Source organism: Botryllus schlosseri, chromosome 15, assembly GCF_051294905.1.
Source record: "Botryllus schlosseri isolate E-star chromosome 15, Bs_hap1, whole genome shotgun sequence".
Lineage (NCBI taxonomy): Eukaryota > Metazoa > Chordata > Ascidiacea > Stolidobranchia > Styelidae > Botryllus > Botryllus schlosseri.
The window spans coordinates 11677930-11704147 of record NC_137250.1 but is presented as its reverse complement, the minus strand read 5'-3'; the positions used below and the strand labels follow the sequence as shown (position 1 = coordinate 11704147).

General features: G+C 41.2%; 1 protein-coding gene across 1 annotated transcript; it reads left to right on the top strand.

Annotated features, from left to right (window-relative positions):
• The first annotated feature begins 5101 nt into the window (after window positions 1–5101).
• LOC145456672 (C3 and PZP-like alpha-2-macroglobulin domain-containing protein 8) lies at window positions 5102–24641 on the top strand. The gene is made up of 36 exons (XM_080334769.1): window positions 5102–5341; window positions 5409–5566; window positions 6008–6030; window positions 6091–6253; window positions 6310–6362; window positions 6503–6520; window positions 6579–6633; window positions 6692–6805; window positions 6886–7085; window positions 8115–8366; window positions 8435–8605; window positions 8674–8805; window positions 9914–10100; window positions 10168–10316; window positions 10480–10629; window positions 10690–10967; window positions 11900–11962; window positions 12028–12256; window positions 12329–12488; window positions 12554–12702; window positions 12766–12904; window positions 13171–13373; window positions 13436–13571; window positions 13635–13724; window positions 15682–15858; window positions 15914–15995; window positions 17154–17385; window positions 17872–18127; window positions 18905–19041; window positions 19123–19341; window positions 19696–19822; window positions 19881–20056; window positions 21877–22057; window positions 22699–22947; window positions 23756–23817; window positions 24164–24641. The coding sequence occupies exons 1-36, from the start codon at window positions 5241–5243 to the stop codon at window positions 24254–24256; spliced, it is 5364 nt and encodes a 1787-aa protein (XP_080190895.1). The 5' UTR covers window positions 5102–5240; the 3' UTR covers window positions 24257–24641.
• The last annotated feature ends 1577 nt before the right edge of the window (window positions 24642–26218 follow it).

Below are 26218 nucleotides of genomic sequence, written 5' to 3'. Positions count from 1 at the left end.
AACCTAGACAAGCAGTTGTCACAGTGTGACAACAGGGCGGCGAAACATTTAGAAGAAATATTCGCGTTTCCCCATTGTGTCAAACGGACGTCTTTCGTTACACAGCGTCGTGTAGGCTGAATGCATGGCCGTAACAAGCGCACCTGAAAGTTCCAATTAGGCTCGAAGGGGGCTCGAAGGCAAATTTACTTATCTTGAAATTTCAGGCGATTTAGTGTCACTATTTTTTGTTGCTTTTAGTACCCCTCCCGAAAAAAATATAAATGAGATAGTTGTAATGCTTTAGTGTAGTGGTGTGCAGCCCGTGAGACCTAATCCGGATCGCTCATATCAGAAGACTAAAAAAGGTCAACAACACTCATGTGGCTCGCGCAATGATTTGGATACTCGCATGTGACTCTAGGGTCAAAAGGTTGGCCACCCCTGTAATAGAGTATTTTAGGTTAGATTCCTCCAATTTCACAATTTGTCTTCGCGTGTTACTGTATCAGCAATTTCGTTTTTTGTATAAGTCTACGACGCCTTCAGAAAATAATTTCAGAAATTCAGAAAATTCAGAAAATAAACGTTCTGTTGCATGACAAAACGGCAGGAAGGAAACAAAAGAACATCGAAAAAAACTGATTCTCTCGATGTTGTTTTGTTTCCTGTTTTCCTTTGTCCATTTTATTTAATTGAAAAGAGTCAATTGAGATGCTCTGGTACGCTACTCGAGCAACACCTTGTATAACAAAACGACGTGTTTCCATATTTTGGGGTACGTCAAATGATATGAGTATTCATCATTGCTAATTTGTAATTACTACTATTCCATCTGCGTAATAGTCGTCGGGGATATATAGATAGAAAACACAATACTGCTACAAGAAAAGTGGTGTTGGAATTACTCCTGTGCGGTGATGATATAGGCTAAGTAACAGAGGTGGTCAGTAACAAGTACTTCTACTTTTTCGAAGTACTCAAGTAGTTTTCATTTACCTTTGGTACTTACTCAAGTAGATCTGATTTTCGCTACTTCTACTTCGTAATATTTTGTGATCTACTTACTTACTTCTCGCTATTTTCAGTTTGTCAAGTAGAAGTAGTTCAATCCTCCAATCAGGAAGATAGCCTGAGGAATTTCGGGGCTGTTTTCACGGAGTATCAACATTTAATTTTCATAATAGTTGAGCAAAGTCCAGAATTTTCGTCGCGTTTCGCGCGCAGTGGATCCGAAGTAGAATTTCACGATAGTATCGGTGAATAAAATTTAGGTAGCGGGGGTTGGCGTGGTTCCGTTCACACCACATTGTCGCTCTTCGTCCATATGAAATAGTTCATCACAATATATATGACTCATCATAACGTTTGAAACTGATGTTTCGCAATCTAACATTTACTTATCATGTCATAATCTGGCATGTCCATGGCGTGTCCTAATCTGGAAAAGTGGACTCTGACTTTTTTTAGTTTTAAAGCTGTTTTAGCATACCACTTTTGAAACTTTCTGGAGTAAAGACATGTTCCGCTTTTAGAAGTAGTATTTATATTTCGCTTTCAATTCCCAGTATCATATAGTTTGAGTTCTAATTAATATCAGTTCTTTTGTCTGGATAACACACATGTTGAAGTAATGCCTTTAATTCCCGGAAATAAAGATACACAATATGGCATTGTTACGATCCACCATATTTTTTATTAACGTTTACTAATCGCGCAAAGTGTTTACACCGTATCTTATACAACTTCTCCGTATTCCTCTCCGACTAAACTACGGGTCTTATAACACGGGAAGGGCGCCATACCAAGATATTTTCTAAAGCGTGCTGTTCGAGAAAACAGAGGATTAGTATCGCATTTCCATACCAATACTATCATTCATCCCATGATGCGGACGAATGCTTATGCTGTCAAAAATTGGATACCTCCTGGTATGCATCAATATGAATGAAGCTCGGCACCTTTCGCATAGCTCAATTTGCACCTTTTGACAATCCCGGTGAACGAATTACGATCGTTTTCTCGACTACTTACTTACTTGAGTAGATTTAAAGTCAGTAAATTCTACTTCTACTTGAAGTAGTTTTAGGTTGCTTATGGAAGAAGTACTTCTACTCGTACTTCAGTAGATTTTTTCGTCACTACTTCTACTTCTACTTGAGTAGCTTTCTTGACTACTTTGACCACCTCTCTTGGTTACCATATTTTAAGATTCAAAAAAGAGAACACTTTTCAAAAATTCTGAAAGCTCCACTGATAAGAAAAGTGGTGATTTTGAAAACTTTTCTACCGATAGTACTGTGTTGTCTAAAGAAAAAGGTCATCACTTCGGCTCGACTCCCGAATTACCTGCTGTGTTGACACAATCCAGTTTGTAACGGGCTGCAGTTATCAAGGTAATATAGACAGGGTGAAAATTTGGTAATCGGAGCGAGCTTTTTACAGTACCTTTGACGCCACGGATCCATAGTTACAAAGTGAACGTCGGCGTCGAAAATTTATAACGGGGGGTCGCCCCACAGGCTACGTCTCTCTTTGTGTTAATGACTTGTTGTCTGCACGTGATCTCCTTCCGCTGCTGAGACTATGGACTTCCCTGACCTTTACTCTGCTTAGTTCTCAGCAGGTATACATCGGGATATTGTTGTGGATTGTGGTAGGCTTATCGCTTTCAGCCTATTATATTCTATAGACACTACTTTTCATTTTACAAATCTATGGGTACTATTGTTATGGATGACTATAGGCCTACATACATTTAATTTATGCATGCGTACTGCGCTGTTGCGCGCATAGGGAATTATCGCGTCACTAGTCACTACTTTTTAGAAAAGTTATTTTCAAACTTCGTCTGGGCCTATCGTAGGCCCGGTTCCAGGCATTTTTGTTTCAATTGATCATAATATAATTTACAGGTATCATTAGTGACATCGAATAGTAATATAAATATATTTTATAATTTGACTGGCAAATTATATTGTCGCAAATAGAAAATATAATATTGAATATAAGCCTACATAGGAAAATACTTTACGATATTCGAAGATGTACTTCGTAGATGTATAGGCTACGGGTATCCTCTCAACCTAAAAGGAAAATACCTAACCATACCTAGCAGGCTGTCAGTCGATGCATTCGTGACAAATATCGTAACTATCACCAACAGATTCTACTGAGCTGTCGACAGGAAATCTAACTTCAAAAACAACTGATTTGCCCAGTTTACATTCTCATTGTCTCGATCAATATACGATTACTTATTGATTGCGACCATTGACATACTGTAGCTTTGTGCTTGGTGAGAAATAGATAATATACTGCGTTGTTATGACAGTGAGCTGGCGCAGTTGGTTACTCCAGTGCCAAGGCCACGAGAGTTTGTGGTTCAAGTCCCTGCCCTAACTCGCTTTCAACGTTGGAAGTTAGCAAACGACGCATGTAACGGAAACACCAAAACAGAAGTAGACTGCAATCACGAAGAAAATCAGTTGCGCTGTTATGTCGGGCGTTGACATATAACATTTGGGGTTAAAAAATTGAGAATAATGCAAAACAAAAACATCATATTGTTAATTTATTCGCTAACAGCTCTTCGACTGACTCTCAACAGTAGCGAGCCCTGTTCCTGACGTTTGCTACTGATGAGAGTCAGTGGAAAAGCTTTTAGCGAATAAATTAACAATATGAGGTAGGCTGATTGTTTTCCGTTATTCTGATATATAACAATAAATCAATGTGGATGTGATGCACGGTGTGGATTCGATATCTTCCTATCTGTTAACCCTTTTTCACCATTTTGTCTTGGCGTATTTGTCCGTTTTGGGTCTTGAGTAAAGACGGGCATAATGATTCGACAATACTCGAGTATATACGGGTTAAGCTATAAACGAAAATTATAGTTTCGATAGGATATGCTACTCTAGCAGCCTTGAAAAGCTGATTGGTCGTATCATGCATTGCAAAGCTACAAATTATCTTTGCTGTGTACAGCAAGCATTGTATTCTTTCAGATGGCAAAAAGGTACATATTTGAACTATCTTTATCTTTCTCACTGTTATGACGTCATACGGCCTCATACTCGATTCAGAATCGAATTCAGGTACACGATTTTGTTCATCCTTAGTCTTGAGCGAAAAAATAATCGTCGCCGATTGTATCGTCAACATGTCAAAATTGTGATCAGAATTTCAGGATCAAAGATATTGTTATCATATAATTATTATTTTTATTGTAGATTTGCTTCCCTTCCAATACCCTGGCTTTATCTCATGTAACAGATCATTAGAAAAGTTCAGGGGTTGGACATTGGTATTTATAATTACTGATTAACATATTGTATTTAAAAACAAATGCATATCACTGTTTTACTTTCATTTTTGAAAGAACATTGAATGTTTTTAACATAACAAATAAAAATATCATGTCTTTATATGCAAATAGTGGCAACGCTTCATATCGTATAAAAATTTATCATTAAGTAGCGCGGTTAGGTCACGATGGTATGATAGTGAAATATAACGAGTATAGCCCAAGGCACGAAGAACTAGATCGATGCGTCACTTATATCAGTAAAGACAAATGCTCCTGTATAGCATTGATAATATAAACATATATGTAACATCATACCTATCGAAGAAGTAACAACTTATTGTGGAAATCCGTGAGATATACTGACGTTACTGGCCCTTTGCATTCAGAACGTGACGCGCCGCTCTCTTATAGCCCGTTACTTCATATCTGAAAATAGTGCTCCATAGGGTTCATCGATTGAGTTACTACATTTTCCTAAATGAGCGAACATACATGCGATTAGGACGACGAAAAAGAACCGCTTCGCCTCGTTTATCGCAAAGGCAGAAAACGGCGAGTGGCTCTCGAAAGTTGAGATGTTGTAACGTGCAGGTATATAAGTTCGAGATAGCTTGAATGTAACCTCAAAGTCTTGACGTTTGCGTAAGAAAGGATCGTACGTAAATCTAAAGCGAATGAGGTTTCATACATCAACCCGTGAACGATCGTAGGTTTTCGTATTATCTATCAAGTATGTGGAAAGACGTGGATTACTATTCCAGTGATTCATATGATTTGAGACTATGAGATTACTTGAATTTAAGCAGATTGCTAACATTTCAACAGATCATAAGCAAAATAATTTTCTTTCTTGAAACCTCGCTGCAAAATACCTGTGTGTGCGAGATTTGACGCGGTTTTGATACTGGAGTAGTTGAAATACCTGCACTCGCGCTGAGTAATCAGCGTCATGAAGGCAGTGTCAAAGATTGGAACTTTCGGCGAAAGCGTATTTGCACTTCTAGCCGTGATATTCCCAACAGTATTTTGTACAGGAACATACGGGAACTCGTGAGTAACGCACTGGAATTGTTGTTTTACGGGAGAAATCGTCGGGATGAATCAGTATATCTTACAGGGGATATCTTATATTAGCACCCGCAATATTCCGTTCTGGCGTGGATCAATCTATAACTGTGCGGATATTTGATGAGAACGATCCAGTATCGGTAGAAGCCGCACTCGTAAACTACCCAGAAGACACAGTTATCACGAGTCAAACATCGACTGTGCAAGGTGAGTCTGTGCTTCGGTCATTTTTGCTGGCGATTTAGTCTCTGATAAACACCTAGCTGGGCAGACAGACTTCTGTAGCAGGCGACGAATTGATAGAATCATTTTGTTACATCAGAATCACCGATCTCAATAGGAAACGAGATATCATATATCATAGCAATCCACTGTTTGATGGATCGAGGTAAAATCATCATATTAATTTCCAGCAGACTTGTGGTGTTCAATACTCGATTTTCCAATCATCCATGACGTCAGCGTATCAAAGCAGTCAAGATCAAATATCGATAAGGCTTTACAAGTAGTTGAATTGTGGTTCGAGTGGGGCAATTTCCGGGATTAACTGATTCTTCGAATCTAATTTAGCACATATTTGGGAACTGTGACGTTTCAAGGTCACATAAACTAGAGGGGTCATGCACTAAAATATATTTTGTTTTACAGGCAGTGGAAAAATTACGTTAGAGGTAACTGAAGTATGATTATACGTATTGACGAGTGAAACTCACACTGTGCTTCCACAACAGGTGCCCGGCAACGTAGAAGGAAAAGCAGTACTTCGCGTATGCGGGAATTGTCATCAGCACACTGGTTTCCAATTTCAAAATTGGACCATAGTCACAATACGAGCAAAAGGAGCATCAGCATTTATTCATACTGACAAACCCATATACAAACCACTTCAAAAAGGTAATATTGGCCACTTACTTCCAAGCACACTAACAAATTATACGGTCTTCCCGCAGTTCGCATCAACGTATTTACTGTCGACAGAGACCTTCGACCCGTGACCAATAATGTAAGTACATTGACAGTTCGACATTATATATTTCTAATCTCACGCAAGCAATTTTTGATGATATCCCGCCATCAATATCAATATTTAGCTGTGAAACATTAACCAAACTATGATTTAACGGGAGTTCTTCTTATTTTTAGGTGACAGTCTACGTAAAGGTAAGATAACAGGTATACTCACTGCTTCTACCTGCAGCCTAATCATTCGTTTTGCCAGGCACCTAATGATGTGAAAATTATGGAATGGAGAAACATTGTTCCCACATGTGGAGGTACGATCGCCTTTCGGTCGCGGTAAAACACCCTTTTGTTGATATTTTACTGTTCTAGGAACGATGGAGCTATCTTTCCCTTTGTCGGACCAACCTCCGGAGGGAAAATGGAAGGTTTTTGCTGAGTTGCAGGGAACAACATATAACACCACTTTCGAAGTTGCTAGATACGGTAAGAGCAAACATACCGTAAATCCGCGACCTGTCATTCTATAGTCATTCCAGAGGTAAACATGTTCTATTGCGTCACAGTTCTACCAAAGTTTGACGTCACGATCATACCGCCGCCTACGTTCCGAGATTGGGAAACTTGCGAGATGGTGACGGTTGTGGCGAAGTATCCGTACGGGAAGCCCGTCAAAGGAAAATTAGTCGTTAACATCACGGTGCGCGGAGAGGGATACTTTGCCGGGCAATTCGACCGAAGCCAACCCAAAACATGGCATATGGACGTACGTCGTACTCGTTAGTAGGGCTGGGCTCAATGATTCGAGTACTGGAATTAATTGTAAATATTCGAATAGAGCAGTGAGAGACAAGTTCTTCGAGTACTGAATTTTTACGTCCCTTTCCACCATAAGAGTCATAATATTTTCTGGAATTATAATTTCGATGCTCTTACCCAGCATGGAAGCCTTAAAACTTTAATTGCTCGTATCTAGGATTGCATTTATAACAAACGTTGTTTCAAAACATATTTTAAAAAGCGTTTTAAACAAATGCCTCTTTGAAAGAACAACTGTTTTTTTCAAACGTTGACTTATGCCATAATTGTGTAAATACTTTCGAAATACATGCAGTATGGGCCTACGGTTGATTACCACCCGTTATAGTCGACGTATACGTTTTTAAGTGGCTGGAACCCTCGAAATCGTCGTTGGTTCGACAGTTAGAGTACGTAAATATAGATATAATTGGTACAGAATTGATAATGATGACCGCCGACCGTGAAACTCCTGCATAACGATGTAGTCCAGGTTAAAGACATTTTTGGTCTGTGTATGACAGTGGTCGGAAGCCCTTTTCGTCGAAGGGGCCATATTTACCTTATATTTCCAATTGCGAATTTCATTCCACTGTGACGTCACAATTAAAGATTTGTGACGTAATGGTTAGAAAAAATGAAAAACACGTTTTAAATATGTTTGTTTTAAACGCAGCCCTAGTCGTATCACAGCAGCATCCAAAACATGTAATACGAAACTACACGCTTTACCGGAGATGACATTTTTGTGTAGCCTTGATCAACCCTTGGCACAAAGTCTGATGCAGTAGGCATGGTCGAGAAATATCAAATTAAATATCAAATGTGGAGTCGACCTGACATCATTTTCATTGTTGTCGCATAAAAGCTTTCCATATCATCCATACTCTTTGGACGTAATAATTAGTGATACTAGATTGGGAATGGGGTACTCGATATTGTCCAGCTCTACTCGTTACCCAGTTTTAGTGTTGATGTTGACGGTGCGGTGATTTAGTTCAACGGAGAGGCGAAATTCTGTGTCCGCCTTGAGGAGGTCGTGTTCGAATCAGCCAACGGGGGCAATGCGATGAGCCTGCGCAACTACGTCGAAGCTAGTTTGGTCATTTCGGCGACTGTCATCAGTTCGGACGGCTCTAAATTCTCAGCGTACGACGACACCGCGATTGTATCCAGAAATTACGTCGATTTCGAATTCGCGCCTTCGACGCGGAAATATTTCAAACAGGGAATTCCATTCCAGGGAGAGGTGAGATAATCCGTAGTAAATATACTTGCTCGTCGATCAAAATAAACATTTGCGTTGTCTATTGACAGCTGTTCGTCACATACATGAACGGAACACCGGCAGACAATGTCATGATTGAACTCAGCGCCGAAATCGGACCGCGCAACTTCGCGATACAAAATCTCGTATCTGCCTCGGGTGGTGTGATAGCCTTCAGTATACCGCCGATTTGGGAGCGTATTGACGCGATTTGGCTGGAGGTATGGAGCAGCTGGGAACTTCGTTAGTGTGATTTGTTGTGATCGACCCTAACGCCGTTTTCGTTCAGGCGCGTGTGGCCGCTATCGGCGGAGCGCCCACCCCGAGAATGCAGTATTTATCAAAATACTTGGGTCTTAGAAGTTGGTATTCGCCGAGCGAGTGCTTTTTGTCGGTGGAAAAACCAAACGAAAAATTGACGGTGAGAATTCTTTGTATCGTACCACACTTATATTGATTGCTGATATCGGCGCAAACGCACTTTTCGGTTGAGCACTGAATTTATAAATACAAATGATAATATGCACTAATCCTGCGGAAATCACAAGACTTTTTAGATTGATCAAAATGAATATTATGGGATAACCCGATATTCGATTATATTATCTTGTCGTGGAATCTTAGGAATATTATAATATTTCTGGTACATATTACTGAAAAACTCACCCTTTGCGACACATTACACTGTTTATATTCTAGTCTGGATCAAAGGTTAGACCGTTACGTTATCGTTATCACACTCGTTAACTGTATCATATCGAAATCAGATAACGGTAACATCTAACAATTTGCCGGGAATCTCGCGATATTTATCCATTTTCCTGGAAATAATAGTTTGTCGAAAATTTTCGCTGAGGGGCTTCCGATCCGTTTTCATTTATACGTCGATTGATAAATTTGTTGAAAATATTTTGACAGTCTTACCGCGTGGTTTTATAATTTGTCGGTGTTTCTTGATATTCGTAGGATTTCACACGATTCGTCATACTATCGTCAAATGCCACGACAGTTTGCTATGGCTAGCTCGATCTACCCGACAACATATTGACAACAGTTTATTATATCATCTGGATGTGCGAATGAATTACCCAGAAGTCATTATCGTATTACAATATTTGTCAAACCAGTGCCTGCCTTATCGGAGAGGTACATTGAGGAATAGCGATGATCCGTGGATTAATTACAGTGTCCATAGCTATTCGCAGTCTCTCCGTTGACTCGCTCGGATAAATGAAGTCAGGTTCGCTAATCGTGATGAATTGGATCGGTTCCGTCCGAAAATTAGTTGACCCAAGATGATGTAGCCTATTCGTTAAAATCCGAGCAAACTAACGCGCAATTGAGAGCATGCATCACGCGGTCATTGTATGTACGTCACTACTCACAATGGCGTCGCGACAGTGGTGATCTTAGACAAAATCTCGCAGGTATACCGGATGACAACAAGCAAGATAATAATCTGCCAATCCAACATATATGGACTCCATCTCCGTGTCGGTTAAGGCGCTTGACAGCTTACTAATTTCCAGGTGGATCAACGAGTGGATATAACCGTCAAGTCAACATGTCCCTGTGATTTTACGCTGTTCTACGATTTGCTCTCTCGCGGCAATATCGTACTGTCAAAATCGCAAGCCGTCAATTCATCAAACAGCGTTTTCGAACGCCGGCGACGCTCTCCAAGGCCGGTTAATTTGCTGAGCCGAGAGCAGCGAGGTAACGCCTGTTTAATTCACATCCTAGCGTTATCGGGCCTCATTAATTTATATCCTTTTAACTTCAGGCAACGACGTTTGTCAAACTTCAATCTCTTTTGAGCTTTCTTCGGCCATGGCTCCGCTTGCCAAGTTACTTGTGTATTACATCAGACCCAACGGAGAAGGAGTCGCGGATAGCATTCATTTAACGATGGCGCCGGAATTAGAAAATAAGGTGGGATGATTATTCGAGATGAAGAATCTTAATTGAACTAAATATTTTAATAAGCACTATAGGACCAGCCTGGTGACATCTGAGTCTTAATTTGAGTGCGAATTGTAAAGATACCGATAAATTGCAATCCTAAATAGGTTTTGAGTTTGTTACCCTCTTCCAGGTTGCAATTGATGTGAAGAAAAGAATCATATCGCCAGGAGACGACGTGCCGGTGACTGTACGTACGGAACCAGATTCGTGCGTTTGTATGGGCGCCACCGACATAAGCTTGCATTACCTATCGCGGAATTACCTGTTAACCCAACAAAAGGTATCCCTCGTGGACAAGCGCTGTAGACTGAGTTACTGACGGTTAAACTTACCGGTACAGATCTTCGACGAATTGCACAGCTACGACATGAACAATCTGCCGTTTGTAGAAGAGCGATTGCCCCATTTCCGATTGCAACGCAAAAAACGATTGGGGTCGAGGCATTTACGCTCAGCCCGCGACTTCCGAGCGAAGTCCAGGGACTCCTATCACGCTTTCCTAGAAACTGGGCTGGTGGTCATGACTGATATCGTAGCACTGGAGCATAGTGACAGCACGGAAGTGTTCACCCATGATCAATTGCAACAGTTCAACAAGGCACCGCCTAAGGTCCAGCGGTAAGTACTAATTTCTAACGCTCTTTCGGCGAAGTTAATGCTTATAGTATAGAACTCTTGTCGTTTTTCCGAATCGTAGCTTCGTTGCGCGGTGATTGTGATTGACATGATTTGCTATGGTATTAGACGTGTCGACTAGACTTTCACCTAATTAATTATATAGTACAGTAGTGGTTTAACGTTTTATCTAAAATTAGACGGCAACCGAGGTCATAGGTTTCCAGGAAGTAAGCTGGACTCGAGATTTTTCCAAGCTTCTAAGCCTGGATTTGGTATAACCGATTGCTGCATAAATACTCGTGCGATAAGTGAAATAGCTGGATGCAATTATATTATTTCAACATGGTTCACGACGTCGAAGTTTGTGTTCGTGCATCAGGTAGACATGGGCAATGCTCCTCTCTAGCCGCAGGACAGTTTTGAATAGTGAATGTTATAATTTCAATTTACAAACCCAGTACAAAATTCTCCAGTTTTTTTTTCATCAAACTTATAAGTGAAGGATTTTTGAATGAAACGAATGTATGTTATCCACGAGATTTGTCGAATTGTAAATCTAGGAATATTTGATAAATCGGAGGTATACTTGTCATTATTCATCAACCTATTATGAGAAACGAACGTTCTCATTGTAACAATGACATCATACTACTCTGTTCAAGTATCATGTTCGTGTTTCATGTTCAATAACCACTTCCGGTTTTACAACCTGCAATATCGTGTTGGTACAAGTTCAATGCAAACTACACGCGTCCACGTAATTATATAGCACTTAATGGAACAATACGTGTATCAAGTGCTGCGTTTTTGCTTTTTGGGTTGAAAGGACTAAAATGCAGTGTATAATAACAACTGCCAAATGCACGATATGAGAATAATCACCACCACAGCTTCACAGCAATTTGAGATATATATTACATTCAATATAACAGGAAATCAAGACAGCTGAGAGCGTTTTTCCCGGAAACGTGGTTTTGGAAATGTTTTCATGTCGAGTAAGTTATATCAGAAACAACGACATTTTAAGCGTATAGGGAAATAGGCTGACTTTGCTTCACAGTAATTCGGGCGAGAAGACAGTAAATCTGCATGCTCCTCATTCGATAACCTCGTGGGTGGTCAATGCAGTAGGCACCAATGAAAAAACTGGAATAGGCGTAGCCGAAAACGTGGAAATTAACACTCGCAAACCATTCTTCATCGACTTCACCATGCCTTATTCGGCAATACGCGGCGAGGAGCTGGACCTACCGGTCACTATACACAACTATTTGGACGCATGTACCCTGGTTGGTATCTATTTTGCTTGGGCATGATGATACCTCACGGTACTATCTGAACATTTACCGCCACAATTCCAGACTCGCTTGGTCGTAAGATCTCGTAAAGGCGTGTCTTTTCCGAAATCCCGATCTGCAAACGCGAACGGGATCGTGAAGTATCTGTGTATTGGCGCCGACGACACGATCACAACGAAAGTAAAAATGGTTTTTAGCGAGCTCGGTAACGCTAGCGTGCTGGGTAAGGTTTCCAAATAGAGAGGATAGAAAATAACGCATTATAAAACGCATTTTATTGTATTCCAGCTGTGGCTGACGGAGTAGGCGGGCCTAACTTATGCTGTAACGCCAAAGGAAAGATCGCAACACGACTCAAAGAAGTGAACTCCTCTTACGACATCTTAACAGGCAATGTTATTGGAACTGATGCGCTTTTAAGAAATTTCACAGTCGAGGTATAGACACGCGCGTGCAATTGTTGTTCACTCAACGAATCTGAAGAGTGATCTACTATTTAGCCCGAAGGTGACCGCAAGGAATATGTGCACAGCGTCTTTTTCTGTCCAAACGAGAAGATGAACATCACAACCACACCTTCGAAGCTGCATTTCATAACTTTCGACGATAAGTCGAACAGTTTCAGTTTTCTCGCAAAAGGTGAGATCTTACGACTGATTTGACACAACGAAAAATCGATTTCCGAGTCGCCGGATACGGTTACTTCGAAGCCACCCGGGTATCATATCGCATGGCATTCGTCATCACTTGAAGAGTCACGGTTGTCCCCGTGATCAAAGCGAGTTATCCGCTCGATGCAACCCGAGTAGAATCGGATTTGACGACGACCACCCGAATCCATGGATCGCTTGACATTTTAGTCAAGTCACGATCGCACACTTTACAAATTACTTTGATGGTAACAGCGGTTGGCAGCGTACATATTGTTCTTGCCAACCAACGCGAGAAGACTGCATCATCGTACGAGATTATTCTGGGCGGGAGAGACAACACGCAGTCTTGGATTCAAGTCAACGACCGCGTCTTGGTCACCTCCACCACCAGAACTATACTCTCTGACTACGAGGCGAGATCGTTCTGGATACAGTGGGACGAACGACATTTGAAGGCAAGAGTTATTAAGTCCGACTTATTATTTTTCAAACTATTTACGCTGTTGTTTTCACGAAGGTCGGGTACGGTACGGAGGAATCAGTCGCTGCGATGTTCTTAACTTTAAATCTCGACTCCCCCCTTCAAGTAAAATCCATTGGCTTAGGCACCAGCGCCCAATCCCCGGCCGAATTCCGGCTTTGGTCAACGGAAGGTAACTTGGATTGTAGAGTGTTGATGTTATTGGTGATATATTCACATAACCTATCTACTACAGGATTCAGCACAGGATTTCACGAGATTTTCCAACTTGATGTGCCGAACTACGCGATACCCGACTCAGTCAGTGGACGTGCCTCAATTATCGGTACGCATAAACAACTATACAGCATACATTGTTTCGTAGAGATACCGATTGCAAGGATACTATTTCCCAGATTTTTAGTCGCTCGTCTCTAACGCCATAAATACATTTTGGCGCATATTGGAAATGCCGACAGCTGGTCCTTATGGTAGTAACTCCTAATTACATCATTGGCTTTGATACCAGGAAGGGATAAATGTAAGAAAGTGAAAATGCATTTTATATGGGGAGATTACAACACATATAAAGAGAGTAATCACACTTTATATGTTCTGTTATTTGTGTCGTATTGGCGCAATCCAGTATGATTCGAAGTTTGATAAACCCAATTGGCTCCACATTAGGAGCCGGCGATCTCAATCGAAAAGTGGTTGATTTGACCGATAGTTTTATCCGAAACGGTGACTTTCGTCGGAATACGAATTACGTTCGCCGTATCTGAATTCGATATTAATGTAACGCTAGGAATTTCCAGATATTTCTGTGCGTCTTTCAGCTTCCGTCACACCGGTATTAGTGATGAACAGGCCTGTTTATTTTTGGATATTGGGTTTTATTTTTGGAGATTCTCCAAAAATAAGATTTGAAAACATCCAAAAATAAGATTTTTTTGGATGAAGTTTTTCGGTGAAATAAACAAGTCAGAGCGATGTAAACGACCAGAAAACTCATAAAAACACACAAAACAGCATCTATGTGAGGGAAGGGGTCACCGAAACGCTAAAACTACTTCCATTCAATCCAATTCACGTTTCTGCTGACATTGCCTGCCTGCCTGCCCGCCCCTCCGCCTTTGTACTCCTATAAGTTTCACAGTGCGACACGTAGAGAAGACGGGAATGCAGCTTGAGTGAGGCAAAGGGAACGGCGAAATCATATACAGCCACCTCTGTCACAATCACTTCGTCCACACGATGACGGGACTCATCTGCTGATGCTTCAGACGACAACACAACTTGATCCAGAGTAGATGGAAAGCGTGCGCCCCAAGTTTGTTGACGCTCGTTTATTGTCAATGAAGAGGGTGGCCTCTTGGTTGACTGGAAACCGTACCAAACTCCTTGATGTTATGGACGAAAACAGTACGGCGTGTGCAACTTCGCTGCTGTGGTGGATCCATCTGATCGTTCTCGATCGCATGGTCACGCTCGCACATAGCTGAGCACCACCGTCACGAAGCTTCATGGTCTTGACGTTCTGATCATGGAGCAGCAGGAGCTTATGCACCTGGTCGAACGCCTATGTCCAGGTGAGGACTGGGACGAGGACCGCCACAAGGAAGGTTTTCTGGTCAGATGGTGTTGGGCTGTCAAGTTCAATGAGGCACGCAACTTCGCGGAGTATCAGAGGTTTCAAGCTCATTACTGACGAGCGCTTTTCAGGAGCAAAGGAATATTGGAAAGTTTGAAGAGTTAGACATTCCTCCATTTTTGGACCCCTAACCTCGATGTTTCCCACAATTGCGATGTTCGAGACCGATATCTCGAAAATCAAGGGGGGGGGGGCGTCTCGCAGTGATTAATATTCTTTAGATGGCATCCTCCAGGCCAAAGACTAAATTTGTGAAAAATGTATTGGAAAGTTAGATCAAGATCACTGATGATATCTATGTGTTGCAGGACTTGAATACATGATAATAACATACTTTTGGTGGATTTTTTCAGTAGTAATGGGGCTCAAAACACCTTCAATTCTTATTCTTGGAGATCCTCCAAAAATAAAATTTGAAAACATCCAAAAATAAGCTATTTTTGTTATTTTTGGAGAAATCCAAAAATAAACAGGCCTGGTGATGAATGATAGTAATTCATAATAGCTAGAAAACGCAAATACAAATGAGTTACAGTAATACAGCCGGATTACCTTCATTAGGCAAAAACAGCTAGATCTAGGCATAGACTGAAAGGTAGGCATACGTCTCAATAGGCAGCTGTAGTATTAATTTGATCCCACTTTATAGGTGATGTGATGGGACCCACCCTCAAAAACCTAAATAACCTTCTGACATTACCGCATGGTTGCGGCGAGCAGAACATGATCAATTTCGCTCCAAACATTCACATATTGAAGTACCTGAAAACAACACACCAGCTGACAAGCGACATCATGACAACAGCTCGAGACTACTTGGTGCAAGGTAATCGAACTATTGATGCGATTCGTGTGTAGATTTATCAATCTCATTACCAAAGGGTATCAAAGACAACTGACATATCGGAGACTAAATGGATCTTACAGCGCTTTCGGAAATAACGACGAATACGGAAGTATGTGGTAAGTATTAAATTCTTGTTACCATTTGTCAACCCTCAGCTCATACTATATCGCAAGTAAACCAAATTTGGTGATTACGTTTGCCAGTGATTATGCAAAGCACCCAGTGGCATGACGATGCGTAACTCATGGATGTAATGTTGTTCAATGAATGGTGGATTTGTTCGCATGTTACGCTATATAGAGTTGTAATTACTGGAAATGAATATGCCACTATGTGGAATGGGGCTACACTATGTTCGGATCCATTTTCGAATTACCCATAGCAAATATTGCGATAGTATTGTGTTTACTAACTTGATGTTTTTTCCTCATTTTATATCAAATTCCATCAAATGAAAACACCACACGATTGCGATATAATGAAGATGGGAGGATCCCAAAATAGATTGGAGTAGCATTTTAATCATACACCCACCCTGGCCAAAGGAAGCGACGAAAATTAATGCGGCATGTGTCGGCAGACGAGGTCGATATCTCATATTGTGGTTCGGCAATCTTGAAGGATAACGGCAACAGAAAGTGCTTGTATTTCGACTTAATATTAACAATAAATGAAAACGTTCGCCACAAGAAGTTTTTCCGTGCGTCCCAAACTATGCTACAGGGTCTCAAACTTCGTTCACCACCTTCTTGTTGTTATTATTATTACTATTAATATTATTAATATTATACTGACGAATGGCATTTATAGTGGCGATTTTCACTTGATAGCGGTATTGTGCACCATGACATTGATACCGATAATGTTCAGGTCGTATTTTTCGCCTTTCGACTTATTAACACTGAAAATTCCAGATTTTTTGTAGGTTTAATGCCGGCACCGATGAATACGAAATTTCGATTGGTTCGAATTCCCGTGTATATTGGGTGCGTGTCTGACCAAACGACCGCGCATCACATATTTAACTCTTGTTATGAGTGGGCCCGGAATCCCCGGAATTGTGACGTGAATTTCGAACCTATATGGGTGGTAAAATGAGTCAATGAATACGGTTGTAATTTCCGCCACATGATGCCATCAATACCCCCTATTTTAAGAACGCCAATCTTTTAAGCTTTAATGCCAGCCCTCAGCAATCGACTGTCCCCAATTGCGGCGCTGGTGTCAGTTCAGTTCACAGCAGTAACAGCCTGGCCACAAAACTTTGTTCCCAGGCTCACCGCGTTCGTTTTGAAGTCGTACGCGCAGGCGCAGGAATTCATTTACGTCGATCAACGCGAGATTGATCGACCTTTATCGTGGATCATCGATCACCAATCGGAAGATGGATCGTTCCCAGCTCATGGGAGAATCATGAATAAGAACGCGCAAGCGGGGATCAACAAGCAAATTGCTCTTACCGCCTACGTTGTCATAGCGATTTTGGAAACAAAATCTACTCGGCAGGTTCGTATTCAACTATTCATCGCTCATCGCTTTCATTCAATGTGCCTTGCCGGCTTTGATTAGCATCGCAGTTACTGTTCTATAAATACTGCCGGTTATCCCTGCGAGAAGCATACATCATACTTAATATATCAACTGAGTCAATGTGGCAATTGCTCGTCCGCCCTATCGACCGTAAAAATCGATTTTACACTATATAATTTGACCTATGCATTTAGGCGTTTTGGGTGCCAACTATCTTTGAAAATATTCCTGTATAAACATTGAATCATCAGTTAAAAATACATCACTAGATGTACCTGTGTAATTATAATAATATAATAATAATACTATCTAAATATATGGATATCGCTGTGGATTGCCATGCGTATTTATAAATAGATTGATTGATTTTGATGTATTGCTCTCGATAATGCCCATGTTGTCTATCAAGTTGCGTACTTAGCTTGGCACAAACGGGACGCCATTAACTCCCCTCGATCATAGGATGCAGCATATGCAGTGGAGAGAGGAGTGGAGTATCTTCAAGAAGTCTCGATGATTGAGAACGATCCCTATACGGCCGCCTTGTTGGCTTACGCTTTAACTCTGGCCGGGAACGGATTAGCCGAGGAAGCGCGAAGAATCCTAGAGGAGAAATCGATCGTGATAGACAGCGGCAGTTACCGTTACTGGTCTTTGAGAGACATTTACGGAGAAGGCTCGGATAACTTCATCTACTCCCCGTCATCGCAGCAAACGGGTAAGTCTGCACGCAGAGTTTGTCACGCCCTCGCACTATGGAATGTAGAGGTAGTAGATAGTAGAAAGATAGTAGTAGTATCTATAATCGCACACTCTAGTAGCCTATATTATGACGTCATCGTGATTACAAAAACGCGTTGGTGTGCACGGTGTGTTGCGTTTGATGAAGCTGAGCTGAGATGTATCTATTACATATCCTGTCCGAGTGTTCCATGGTTCGCCGAAGGTTGTAAAGCATCTTGCGTCCGTTCGCAAGCTAATTGTTTAATGAACGTTGTCAAATTTGGTTTAATTCGTTCGAAGTTCTGGGTGTTTTTGGGAGTAAATTTGAGACTCCAGCTGGAGTACACCGAAACCACGATCGCTGATTCTTTTGTCCGTGCTTCCAATTTCTGCATGACTAACGAGAATACGAACCTCTCTTCGCCAACAGCTAATTGGTGCCGTTAAAGACTCAAAGGTTTCGAAGTTTAGCTACATTCCAGGCATTTCCTGAACATTTAAATATTTCAAATTTTGTGTAGTAACGCTCATGATTATCAGTTATCCGATAGAGATGGTGCACTAGATGTCCAATTCGGAAACAGTCTGGGTTAGTTGTAGCGACAGTGATGCGAGCATTTAACAGTTTGCACGATATGCTACATCGATGTGCTGCTATCAATACTCGCATAATACTGTATTCAAAAATATTAGCTCGTCATACCTAAACATGAACAATTTACAAATTTCAGATTAGTGTGTTCCTGAAATTATACTCTTTATCTCGCCACAGTTGTTTCGGCCGAAATAGAGCTTGCCTCCTATGCATTACTGGCGTACACCATATCTGGGGATGTCTCATTTTCACTACCAATCGTTCGTTGGATCTCGAAGAAACGCAATCCGCAAGGTGGTTTCGCTTCAACTCAGGTAAAGATATTGTAGCTGCGTAGTGCGTACACATATGTAGATATAGATCAAATAAAGTAAAATAAATGTTATTAAAAACAGGACACGTGTGTAGCCCTGCAGGCCTTGTCGTCATACGCTGCGTTCGCCTACATGGGAGGCGTTAACCTGAATATTACATTTGGTGGGGACTACGAATGGAATATACACCTAAACGATAGAAACAGCGAGGTATTACAACGTGGAGATATTCCATCAATCACCTCAAATGGAACCTCAGTATTCGTGGCGGCAGTTGGAGACGGCTGCGCGCTACTTCAGGTGAGAAACGTGCTGCTGTGGTCAACCAATGATTATTTGTTTCAAGTTTGAACGCAAAATACCATATGACCTGCGCTAGGAATAAACGTTGGTTGAGGTGGTCGAATTGTTATGTTTTGAACTGAGTCACTTCAGCTATTCAGCGTGTAAAAGTACGCGAGATAACAAAATTCTTGCAGCCAAGCGGAAGTTAACACTATTGGGATTGAGGACTTTAATCGCGGGATTAGATTTGTATCAAAAACAACCCCTATCATGCTTCATCGATTTCACAGTGCCGCGGAATAGTACTTATTAGTATTCAATCCAAGTTGTAAATGGACCAATTTCGCAGACAATCTTATGTCTCTTCAGATCAATGTACAGTACAACATCCCAGAATCCACTAACGGAGACAACTTCGCACTAGAAATGCAATTTAATGAGGTCAATCAAGAACCGCAAGTCAATACAGAAGTGGAAACTGGTATTGTCGCTCCCGGTAATATCACATCACACCCCATTCAAGATCTATCAATTCAAGTTCTGTTTTTAACCAGCTCTCGTAGACCCAACTGCCGCAGCAACAGAGACTTCGCCGCTGCCCACCGAAAAGAAGGGAACCTTCGATGTGAAAATTTGCGGCCGATGGCTCAGACACGGGTCAACAAATATGGCCGTTTTGGAGTTCCCACTTCTGACAGGCTACTCTGTGGTGCCCGAATCTTTGCCCAAGGTGAGCGATAAAATTCCATGATTACATTTACCACGTGAACTTTCATTGTCTCGCGAACAAAGAGGACTGTGAGGCAGGATTTGTGGGACGTCGTAGCATGTTAGTAATCATCTGATTGATGCAGTCGACTTTTACAAGTGCGAATTGCATATCCGGAAATCCAGGCTGGTCAAAGTATAGTCAGCATTGCTACTCAACTAGAAGTAAAAGTAAAGTTTTAAATTTCTACTCAATTACAATTATCGTAATACAGGGGCTATTTCAAGCGGTTCTAATGACGACTTCTTTCATAAAAGCGACGCAAGCTTATCCAGAAACTACTTTCCACCTTTCAAAATGCAAATTATAAAGAATAAGTAGTTTCGCCTAAAGTTGTTCATGTAGTATACAAGCATAACCACCACTTCGTTACTAGCCACGTCTGGCGTAAATACTGCAACAACAAAAGTGCGAATAGGTGTGGGCAAGTGTCGCTTAATTGTACTGTCGAAATCTTAACGAAGTTTGTTTAAAATTCTTCCTAGCTTTCCTTTCACATGTAATAGGGATGGTGTGAACCTCTGAAAGGTTCAGGTTCGTGTGAACGCGAACCTTTTTGAAAGGTTCTGTGTGAACGCGAACGTGAACCTCGTGACGTCACGTGACGTCATATTGCTAATTCCAACCCTATCTTTCAATGAAGTGATAGCCTATATTAATGTACATTGTACAGTACACGATACCTAGAGACGACTCGGGCCACATAATGCCATAATGCTGAAGTACATTTTGGCGATTTAAACGTCGTCTCGCTAAATGTGTCAACTGCGGCAATCATATGATATAATACTCCCATAAAATCAATATCATCCGTCGATTTGCCAATCATTTCGAAGAGGTGTTGCCAGCTTACGCCTTAACGGCCTGGACCAGACCGGGCAATGTATTCGGTGTATGAGTATTGCTACATTGGTATTGGGCAGAGTGGAGGCTATTATACTTGCTACCGATATTAGGCTACCCCAGAAGTTATAGAGCTGTAGCCAACACCCCAATCGCACGGATTTGGTTTTAATCATACAGTAAACATATGAAGTGAAGATAGACCCCGTCCGCTAGCTAGATTTGTTACATCAAAAAACTATATCAATCTCATTGATTGGTTGAATTGCTCTTTACATGTTTTGTATGTCGCTCGTGATGTTATGTGATTGCGGGGTCAGCTCACAGCAGAGAGTCACTATATATTCACAAACGGAAAGTTGGATATTTAGAGCAAAATTTTTGTAACAAAGCAAGTAAAATCTTTGAGATTGTCAAAGTGCATGCTCGTTTTGAGTTTTTTTTATGCTGCCGGCGTCATTCATAGAATTGGCTGCAGTTGAAATGCAATAAATTCGAACCAAAGATGTCATTATGAAGTGAAAATTGTAATACATGAAAAAGGTTCACAGTGCAGAACCTACCAAGGTTCTGTTGTGAACGCGAACCTCCAAATTCCCGAGGTTCACACACAGAACGCGAACGTGAACCTCGCGTTCACACCATCCCTAACATGTAACTCGCCCGAAAAGAGTTCTAAGCTGTAATTTTAAACAGTTTCGTACGACACCGGCACCATCGTGACGTTCGGTACGACAGAACTCTGTATTACGACACGATGTAGAAAACACGTTCCAAATAACTACATCAATTTAAAATTTGATATGTTACTTCTCTAATAATGGAGAAGCGTCGAAGTTCTTGCATATTGGAAGTGAGATAGAAAATTGGCGGATCGACAGGAAACTTGCCACGGACCGGCGGTTGAGAACCACTGATCTATTTAATTCTCCGTTCAGGACGCCACCGATAAATCGAAGAGCCTGAAGAAGATAGAAGCGGAAGATTCGACAGTGTATTTCTACTTCGACGAGATCTCCAGCAACTGCAAAACGTGCGTGACATTTCAAGTCTGGAAGCATCACGAAGTTAACATGCCTTCTCCGCGATACGTGAAGTTATACGACTATTACGAACCAGGTATGTATAACTGTATACACTTGCACAGGGCACACGCAGAGGTGGTCAGTAACGAATTACTTCTACCTTTTCAGATTACTCAAGTAGGTTTTGTCAACTTATATTACCTACTAAAGTTGTTATTTTTAGACCACTTCCATATTTGAATAGTTTTTTACGTAAAGCTACTTACATTTTACAATTTCGATTTTGAAAAATGGGATAGTTTTGCGATGAGTTTGTGTCGTTTTTATGAGAAAAATGCCATAAGTACCGCGTGTAATATCCCCTGCATGATGGTAACGGAAGGTATTTTCTAGGATTGCACCCTTCTTTGGTGTCAACAGTCCCTTTGTGTCAGTCGCGATGAAGCATATTTGCATTTCAAGAGTAGCCATCACCGATTAACCGCTAAAACTATGCGTCCACTCTAGGCCAATCCTACTTTATGAATCGATATATTTCAGTATTTTTCAGACTTCCATTATTCTACTTCCACTTTTTGGGGTTTTGACTTGACTCATAAGTCACTACTCTTTTACATGCAATTGAGTGGAACTTTACGGCGTTACCTCTATAACATAGCACTGGTGACTATTATGACCACTTCTCGGCACACCCTGGCTATGTTTTCCCGACTTAATCCGTTTTCCATTCCGCAGGATATGAGTCTTCGATATCCTATGATACGGAAGGCACCCGATGCAGTCAGGAAGGGGGATGTCAGGTGGTGGATGATTTCCCAGAATGCAGCTGCTACCGCGAGTGCGGCTTTGATGGCAAGAGGATATGTGGTGATGATGGAAACTTTTACGAAAACCAGTGCAGGCTGTCGATGAGGTCGTGCGAAGTTGGGAGGGAGATTGAGGCAAGAGACGAGGGAGAGTGTTATTCGTATCCAGAGCCGACGGGTAAGAAACAAATATTTGTCGTTCCTATCATGATTGAAATGTGTAATTGCTACCTGCATACGCTCTAAAAGAAAACCTGCATGCACCTCTGATTTACATCTCAATGTAGGGTACAAATGCGGCAAAGGGCACTTTCGGATACAAAATTCAGGCTTCATAATAATCTTAGTTGGCGGAAATGAGCCAAACACACCATATCATGGATATATCCCAGTGGCTGAGTATAGGCTTAGGTACCGTTTACCTGCTGTACTACCTTTTATGGGTTCTATACTATTACCGAGAAAACCATTACAGAGAATGGACATTACCGAGAATGCCATTACCGAGAATGGACATTACCGAGAATGGTCATTACCGAGAATGGACACCACCGAGAATGGATATTACCGAGAATGGCCAATGTCAAGAATATAGCTCACTGGGACTGACATTGTCGAGAAATTTAAACCTGAGCATCGATGCCGAATGTGGCAACGCCGTGGTGCACACACACGACCTGTTCATACGCATAACGTGCCTGCATTGCATATATTGCATTCTCGGTAATGTCCATTCTCGGTGGTGTCCATTCTCGGTAATGGCATTCTCGGTAATGGCATTCTCGGTAATGGTTTTCTCGGTATTGACCGGACACCCCATTTATGAGGGTAATACACATTTCCTTCGTTAACTGTACTGTCTCTTGTCTTTAATTTTCAAAGCATATGCTATATCTAACTTGTACCGGTTGAAGCGTATACGAATATATGTTATCCGATTTCATGCATATATGATACCACCTTTATCATGATGCCTTATGTTGCAGATCCCGCGGACTTGCCACCGTATGATCCAGATATTCCCGAAGGGGGAGATGATCCAACAGAGGTAGGTAACGCATTTTATCGGTATCGCGAGGACTACCAGTCTGGGTTGGGACGTATTTTATTTTATCATAAATAAAAGCGTCGGGTCTATTACCGCCAACTTTGGCTTTTTGTAAACTTTGACTATCACTGCATTGTTGCACACTACGCGGGACTTTCTATTTGTACTGATTCAGAACATTCAAAATAATCCCCGCGTAGATTTTAAGAACTAATCCCCATGTCGCGGGCTCTCGGCGAAACGTATTTGCGTAAGCCTATTGAACCGCTAAAGTTACTGTGATGTGTGTTTTCGAGTATGTACTTGTGGTTGCTTGTTAAATGGATTCGCTGATCTATCTTTACAGTATGAAGAATCGTACGAAAATTATATTATTCCCGACGAAATGGCAGTCGGAGGACAAGACTACGGACTACAAGACTACTTTTCGAACGCGTAAATGCATTCTACCAAGCAGCCATGTATTTATGAGCGACCGCGACCGGAAAAGGCTGGCATTGCCAAAATATGTAAATCCATACGAGTAACATCAAAATGCGAGTACATTCCAGTATCGCACCCGGCAGGCAAAACGGTCGAATTGAAGATATCTCGCGGTTTGCGGCCTTTCGTCACTCATTAGAACTCTAGAACCAACCTCTCTTCGGCTTGTTTCCTTACTGTTTATTTGTTGTTACTTTACGTGTCGTGACTTTTTGCTACAAATCTGTTTATATTCTTTTATTTAATCAAGTTGAATATTATGACAAAAGGTAATTTCGTCCGTTGTCATTGTTTCTCATTTCAAAAGTTCGACAAACAAACTATTTTCCGATCAGTAAAAATATGAGTGATCCGTCCGTGCGCGACAAAGTGAAGGCCTACCACAATACGCAAGCAACAAGCGCTTATGTTGGCATGAGAGAAGCTAGATTTCGTGTACCACGAGTTATGATGTAACGCATATGAGGATATAGGTATTCTATTCACTTCGCACGAATCCATTATCTAGCTCAGTCAAACATGTCTTAAAACCAAATGTGCAGTCTCCTCTTTTAGCGATGATAATTAGTGCGATTTTGTGACATGTCAAAAAAGTCAAAATTTTATTATTATTATCATTATCTGCTCATTGTGAATCATAGACGGCCAAATGAAACAAATAGGTTGACATGGTGTTATGCTGAACGTACCGCAATATCCTAACTGAGTCGAAATTGCGTGGGCATTGTTTCTTATACCAAGAAGCTCATGATGAAAAATTGTGTTGTATAGACCACATTGTCAGAATGAAGCAACACGGTGTGTCACTAGCAGTGTACGGTTGTATGCACAGTGCACACTTCATTGTTACCAGCCAACAACTGCTGCTGTTGGACGTTCTTTCTCCATTCTTGGCAAGTTACATTGTCTACCCGAGAATGTAGGAAAGTGTCTGTCGCTGTACTGCAACCAGAGGTGGTCAAAGTAGTCCCGTCGCTACTCAAGTAGAAGTAGAAGTAACGCCGGAAATTCTACTCAAGTAGAAGTAGAAGTGGCGGTTCACAAGTAAGTACGTAAGTAGGTATTTCATGCCTATTTTTGCCTGAGAAACTGAAAACTGTCAAGTAGAAGTAGAAGTAGTCTGAAATCATAACTACTTAATAAGAAGTGTGAGTAGGAAAAATCTACTTCAAGTACTTCAAAAACTAGAAGCACTTTATTATTGATCACCTCTGACTGCAACAAATTTTAATTATCTCCATCATAATACGTGATGTAACTACCGGAAATCTTCATAGGTTCAGATTTCGTTCAAATAAAGTTTTTTCATGTGAAAATTTGTCAACTTTTAAGTCAAATAAGTTTTTCAGGCCAAACTACTTCATAAGACAGACCGTTCTCACCAGAAATGAAGATAAGTAGTACAATTCTAACATTATGTGGGAAAACAGCTAATTTACATACATGAGGTCAAAATTTAGTCAAAATCAAGTTTTTTAAGGTCAAAATTGTGATTCTTTAGGTCAATATCTTTCCTTTTTAGGTAAAAAAAATCACCGTAGTCACAAATAAATGGAAAATGAACGCGCAAACTGTTTTCAGCGCCCCTGCTCGGAAAATGACCTTATTTTTAGTCAATTCACCAGCGATCAGAGTTAGATGAATAAATTCCCCGTATATTTGTCCTCATTTTGGATCCGTAAATATTGAGGGGGGGGGGCGAAAATTTGTGTCGAGCTTGATAAGGGGGCGATTATTCGAAAAAGGTTGGGAACCAGTGGCTAACATGTAATAAAACCCCCCATGTAGCCTCCTCTTTCAGGGAAGTGATCCCGATCAACCCATTGCCTCTCAGGGCTGGAGAGACCCCATTGCATTACCTACATTACACGTATACATCACAGTATATTTACGGTACGCCAACGTAACGTGTGTGGCG

Bases quoted from the DNA above. Each gene is read 5' to 3' on its own strand.
- LOC145456672 (XM_080334769.1), top strand. From the start codon at position 5,241: ATGAAGGCAGTGTCAAAGATTGGAACTTTCGGCGAAAGCGTATTTGCA. The intron at 12,489-12,553 runs GTAAGGTTTCCA...ATTGTATTCCAG, and splicing joins CGGTAACGCTAGCGTGCTGG to CTGTGGCTGACGGAGTAGGC. The intron at 12,703-12,765 runs GTATAGACACGC...TCTACTATTTAG, and splicing joins TAAGAAATTTCACAGTCGAG to CCCGAAGGTGACCGCAAGGA.